The 6,709-nt window shown below is 34.8% G+C and overlaps 1 protein-coding gene across 2 annotated transcripts; it reads right to left on the bottom strand.

The window, feature by feature from the left end:
* Positions 1 to 2,619: 2,619 nt before the first annotated feature.
* LOC107021400 lies at positions 2,620 to 6,444 on the bottom strand. Of its 2 annotated transcripts, none has more exons than XM_015222056.2 (4): positions 5,888 to 6,440; positions 4,132 to 4,891; positions 3,441 to 3,513; positions 2,620 to 2,923 (listed from the first exon to the last, which is right to left on the bottom strand). In XM_015222056.2, the coding sequence occupies exons 1-4, from the start codon at positions 6,198 to 6,200 to the stop codon at positions 2,798 to 2,800; spliced, it is 1,272 nt and encodes a 423-aa protein (XP_015077542.1). In that variant the 5' UTR covers positions 6,201 to 6,440; the 3' UTR covers positions 2,620 to 2,797. The 2 variants fall into 2 exon arrangements, with proteins under 2 accessions (XP_015077542.1, XP_015077544.1); XM_015222058.2 differs by lacking the exon at positions 2,620 to 2,923 and adding an exon at positions 3,943 to 4,012 and having other exon boundaries at positions 3,445 to 3,513; positions 5,888 to 6,444.
* Positions 6,445 to 6,709: the final 265 nt, after the last annotated feature.

The raw sequence follows: 6,709 nt of genomic DNA, 5'->3' as shown, positions 1-6,709 counted from the left end.
CTAAAAGATTTTGATTTAAAATCGCTGCCATTTGATTTCTAAAAAAAAAATTGATTTAAACTTTAAAAAAAAAAGAAGCAAAAAATAATTTTGAAAAACTTTTTGAACTTAAATCGCTTTCCTCAGAAGCGACATATTAAAAATATTATTAAAAAAATATTTGTTTAAAAAAATTATAAATCAAATTTAAAAAATCGCTGCTATAGCAGCGATTTTACTTTTTCCGGCGGACAAAATCGCTACTTAGTCAGCGATTTTGCCGTTTTGATTTTAAAAAAATTCATATACCATTTTGAAATTTTTGTTAACATTTTATACCCTTTAGGCTCCGAACTCTAGTGTATATGACCATAACTGGAAATGATATTAGCTTCTCAGTACAAACCTTAAGCCAATTTATGCAGATGCCAAAGAAGTATCATTGGAAGGTCGCATTAAGGACTGTCAGGTACCTAAAGAATTCACTAGGATACAATATATTAATTATGAGAATCTACATATACTCAGCAGCTTACTTGTTGATGTGACTTTGATTGCGTTGCTTGTCCAAACACCAGGTAGAAGGTCAGTTACTGGTTTTGCAGCCAAGTTTGGGAACTCTAATTTCTTGGAAGACAAAGAAACAACAAATTATATTTAGAAGTTCAACAGAAGTTGAATATAGACACCTTATTGTTGCAACTTTATGGCTGAGTTACTTGGTTGAAGGGGACTGTTTTCAATGATAGCAAGTCTACAATCCAAATTACTTATGAGAGGATCAAGCATATTAAAATTAATTTTCATTTTGTTAGAGACAAAATCAAGGTTGTCTATGTGAATACGAAGGAACAACATGCTGATTTGCTAACCAAGGGGCCAAGACACAATACTTGTCAAGCTTGGAGTGTTTAGCAACCTTGACCCTCCAGCTTCAAGGGAGTATTAACATGTTAGTTACATCAGTTAGTAAAACAGTTAACCATGCATGTTGTTAGTTAGTAAGCTGAATTATATTGATTAGTACTGTTAATTTAACTGATCCACCTCTATAGATGTTGCTTATATAAACTCGTGTATGAATAAGGCTATGTTATACGCTCCCACGATGAGCTAGCTGACGCTAGGGTATACGCTCTTACAATAGTGACCTTATTTGGAAATTCTTGTTGGGTAAAAACATCCCAAACATAATGTGATGCATGTCACTACGTGCACCACCTCCATTACCCTTGGCTATGTAGCTCCAAATTTTGCATGCATCTAATAATTATAATTTGCAAGGTGGTGGATGAACAAGAAGATGAGAACAATAATGACTTATGTAGATTTCATAAGTTGTAGAAGATTATGAATCGTATTCAAGTTGGAAACTTCAATTCACTTTCTTCAATAGAGACTCCATGAGGGAATTTTCCGGCGATCAAAATTCGTGGACATCACGAATTTCTACCATGGGCTACTGTGTCTACCACTAGTCGCAGAAGAAGAATAACCAAAAAGAGATTGACAAGCAAGGAATGCCTCAATTAGTGTGTTGTTGTCAAAAAGTTCAAAGATGAAGTTTAAGTTGTGAGTGTACTTGTAGGGGTGGGCATTCGGTAATTCGATTTGGTTTCGATTTTTTTTTTTTGATTTTTTTTATTTTCGATTCTTGTACAACGTGTATCGGACACTGAACCGAAATAATTCGATTCAATTCGATTTTTATTATTTTGATTCGATTTATATTATTTCAATTTGATTTTGTTATTTCGATTTTTGTAATGGGCCTTCTTAGCGGGCTTTTTAAAATTTCAGAATTTATAAATTTTTTTTTATTATTTTTCAACTTAATGGGCCAAAATAGTTACATCAAAAAAGTGTCTTTTACTTTTTAATTTTTTATTTTAAATTATAATATTTATTATTTAACATTAACAATTAATATAATACAAATATATATTATAATATAATATATTTCGATAAACCAAAAAATCAAAAACACAAATTACATACCGAAAATCAAATTGAAATACCGAAATATACAAAAACTTATACCGAATACCGAACCGAAAATTGAAAAACCAAAATCAAAATACCAAAAAAATTCAATTCAATTCGGTGTTTTGATTTTCCGATGTTTATGTCCAGCCTTATGTACTTGAAGGATTAATTTGGCACACTTGGAACAAATTGTGTATGCAGCTGATGAATGTATATTAATGATTTTTTCCAGTTCTCCTTTTGACAAATGAATTCCCTTGCTCGAGAATAAAAAGGTACTTTCTCCTTTTCACAAAGAATAACCTGGTTTGACTTGACAGGGAATTAAAGAATATAAAAGACTCTTAAATCTTTTGGTCCTAAATTAAATTTAGGTCAACTGCACAAAATTGTTCTTTGATCTTGTGACCTTAAACATGTCATGTGGAAAGTAAAAATTAAAATATCATCAAAAAAGGAAAGAGGTCATTCTTCTTAAAACAGATTAAAAATGAAAGGAGGTCATTCTTTTTTAAACGGAGAGAGTATGATTCTCATGACAAAAAGAAAAGGGCATAAAACTATGACCTCCTACAACAGCTAGTTTGATCAAAGAAATGCACCATTTTTATGGCTTTCCAAATGTGAGTTTGTGTGTCGTGAAATTGATAATTATTCAGCCGAAAAGAGCATTTTACCCTTCCTCAGACAATAACAGTTACAACAACTACAAAAGGTTATCATTGATAACTATGTCAGTCAGCACGTTTATGAAGTATATGTACATTACTATACACAGGGATCAGTTGGTCAGACTAGATTTGCTTCCTGACAAGCACTATTCCTCTCCTTTCTATTCCAAATCACTATATGATGCTTCCTCTTCTAGCAATTCAAACTCATCAATCTCTTTAAAATGCTCTCGCCAGTAGTTGACAAAATCTTGTGGCAACGACTCTTCAACCACAGGTTTCTTCTTCTGAAAGGCATTTTAGTTACAAGCCACCAAAATGTTAGGTTATGATAAAAGAATGATTACACAGCATCCATTCTACAAGCAGATATCAGAAAAAATGACTAGATTCAAACAGTAGCCACACACTTTTAGGTATCTCACTGAGTCATATTTTAGTGTATACATATTCCCCTAATATTAGGTTTACATGGTTGGTGAAGGAAAATCAGGAAGGGGTCAGCCATGTAAGCTTAGGCTTGCTACTGCAACCTCTTAGAAAGAAATGTTTCAGAATGTCAACTGGATCCTTGACGAGTCTCTCACATGTAACCTACATATATGAGCTAATTGTGCAAATATATGATCACATGAATGAAACAAAATTTAGCATATTATCTCCGGTAGCTCTAAAGAAGGTCAATACCCATTATCAGTGAATGTCCTTGAGATCTTAAACAGCAATGAAGAGGATTACTAAGGAGTCCAGTGAAAGATACTTGGTATTAGAGATCAGTAGAAAAAGAGATGATTGTTGACAAACCTTCTTTCGCTTTCCAGTAGGATCCGTCCATGATCCAGACGGTTTAATATCACCAACTCCACCGAATTCCCTCCTACATAGAAGAAACAAGAATCAAGAGAGCATCAGCATTGACTATTTAGGCTGTCATGTTCACATTTATAATGTCTTTTTCAATGCTAAACACAAACGCCCTAACTAAAGATATGCTGCAGGAAAGAAAAGAGGGCTAGAGGAGGTTGTTGCCAATGTGCATGCTGCAGGACTATCTTACATATCAAGCAGCTGTGGAGGCTTTGAAATGCCCAATTTATTAAAGATAATGCTACTTCTGGTAGATAACGAAATTAATATTAGGTAGAATGCATTGCCAACACAGAAATTTTCAGCCAGGCCCAAGCTGGAAAAAGGATAGACAGTAATTGAGACGTGCCAGAGACAATTTTTCAGGGTGAAAACTAGAGGTACAACTAATTGACCAAACTTGCCTGCTACATGTTAGGAGCATGAAAAGTTCACTCACCTAACAAACTATATTTGGTACAGGATATCAGCAAACTACACCATCACAACAAGCTTCATATCGCATGTGACTAGCCTCAGAAAAAAAGGAAAAATACTGATATTATTGAAAAGGGGAGAAAACTGCTCCCTCAAGATTACATGGATGTAGAAGACATGAATAGAAAAGCAATGAAAGATAGAGAGAGACCTATTCGTTCTCTTCTTTGGCAAGGTGGGGCAGCTAAAAACTGAAGCATCTACCATCCCTTTTCCCCTTGTTTTCTTTAAAGATGAGCGAATTCCAGTCGATGCACCAAATGTTCCTTCAGCTGCTTTTTCATCTGAAGGGAAGTGCTCAAGAGAAATTGCCTGAGCTTTGGATTTTACCTTCTGAGGAGAAGAAGTCATGAAAGGCTCATGAATACCTTTCGTCTTCTTATTTCCTGAAACAGGGGTAGACAGAACAACTGCTCGTTTCCCCTTCTCTTGCCTAGTCTCAGGAGATAAGCTACTGAAAGGCTCAGCAATTGCTTTCCCTTTATCCTTCATAGCTGTAGGAGGAGGCAGGGAAAGGAATGGCTCATCAATCTCCTTCCTTTTGTCCTTTTTGTTTTCATGATTGGAAGTGAATGGCAGAGCAGTAGCTTCTAAATTAGACCTCTTTGCAGTCTGCCTTCGATTGTTATCTACAGCTTTATTTCCTGAAACTGGGGTAGACAGAACAACTGCTCTTTTCCCCTTATCTTGCCTAGTCTCAGGGGATAAGCTACTGAAAGGCTCAGCAATTGCTTTCCCTTTATCCTTCATAACTGAAGGAGGAGGCAGGGAAAGGCAAGGCACATCAATCTCCTTCCTTTTGTCTTTTTTGTTTTCATGACTGGAAGTGAAGGGCAGAGCAGTAGCTTCTAAATTGGACTTCTTTGTAGTGTGCCTTCGATTATACAGTACAGCTTCATTACCCCTGCCAGCTTGAGTAACAAAAAAGAGACAAATTAGACAGGTTTTCTGTAGGCATGCCAACATATAGACATTGAAAGGTCAGCAAAACAACAGCATAGTGGCACGATCCCCTGAATTTATCATTTTAATACTGGAGTGAGATAATTTTCACATCACCAGATGAGAAGCCAAGCTTATACAGAAAATGAGGAACCAAACAAATCAATGTTAATTATTACATAGATTGCTTCTGTTCAAATGGCAGGAACACGTTTGCAATTTGCTTTCCAACATAGAACTCAAATTTCTAGGGGTCGGCATCTTCACATCATACTTGCGAATATATAAAGATTCCTTTATACATCACACTATGACCATTATTACACTTGCGTTTAATCTAACACAACCTCCTACTTTAGCTAGACTTACGGACAGACTATATGAATCTTCACATGCACACAGTTATAAGTTATTATGATTACTGTATCAATAGTAACATTACTTTAAACTAAAGACTTCAAAAATAGTAATTGTTTTACGAAAAGATTGCTGAAATTCGTGTTTCACAAGTTTGGATGGATTCAAGACAACAAATGCAACTAAAGTTACTAATTTGGTTCATAACGTTTGACTTTCAGAACGTCACAGTAGATATCGCAAATGGCGGAACAAGTTGTCCATTATGGTATTATCATTGCGCTGTGATAACTCTAAAAAGGAAAAGAAGATAATAGCCTTCAAAACAAATTGATTTCTTTTCCATAATCAATTTCATCATTCCAGATAATAATTTAACACTATACATTTTAATCCTAATAATGTTGGGAAGGAACCCCACTAATACAACATAAACCCATGAGTCAAGAAGATCAGATAACAAGGAACAATGTTCAGAAGCTGTTTGTAAGCAAGCAATAGTGTCAAAGAGGGTAAAATACACCTAAATGACATAACCCAGAAAATAAAGTGAAATAAGCAACTATATACATACAGATTTATATTAAAAGAAGGGAAGAAAATCATACCATTAGGGTTTTGAACAGAATTGAAATCGGAAGAAGGGACGCTTGTTTCAGAGTTTGCCTCCTTGTAATTTGGTTTTGAAGAATTGGAATCAGAAATTGGGGGTTTTGGAATAGCATTTTGGGGTTTTGAAGTAGAAGGAGAGGAGAAGGAACAAAGTTTACGGAGGGTGGAAGTGGGTATAAGATTGAAATTGGATATGTCGGCAAATGGTTGCCTCTTCTTGTTCATAGATTTAGAGTTGTTTGGGTTTTGGTTGTTCCTTTGATCAGCCATGGATTTAGAACAGTTTGGGTTATTCCTTTGAGTAGCCATGGATTCAAACCATCAATCTTCAGTTGAAGAAGCTAACAATCAGTTGGCTGGCGGGAAGAATTTTGAAAACTATCAGTGGATTTATGGGGTTCAGTTCAGGACAAGTTCTCTGTTGGAATCCTCTAGTGTGTTCATAGTTGTTCATCAGAGGTCGGTTGGTTCAAAAAGCGTATTATGCACAGCACGCATTAATAATTGAGGAATTAATAATGCTAATCTGTGTTTTATCAAAGGCGATGTTGGGACCCTGGGCAAGCTCCAGCAAACATTTTGACACTATTTATCCGAGACAAGTGTTTTAAGCATACCTAATGTTTAATGTGTGGGATTCACTTTATGAATTTTATATAATTATGTGTTTGAATTCTTTACTTAATATTGTTAACTTTTATAATTCTTTAATAAATAAATAATTTTTTCGTCTAAAAAAAAATGATCTAGTTTGACTTGAAATGGAGTTTAAGAAAAGAAAGAAAGATTTTTTGATATTGTAATTCAAAATTAAAGTT

The sequence above is a fragment of the Solanum pennellii genome, chromosome 6 (genome assembly GCF_001406875.1).
Source record: "Solanum pennellii chromosome 6, SPENNV200".
In the NCBI taxonomy this organism is placed as follows: domain Eukaryota; kingdom Viridiplantae; phylum Streptophyta; class Magnoliopsida; order Solanales; family Solanaceae; genus Solanum; species Solanum pennellii.
This window is presented reverse-complemented; position numbering and strand designations above follow the sequence as displayed.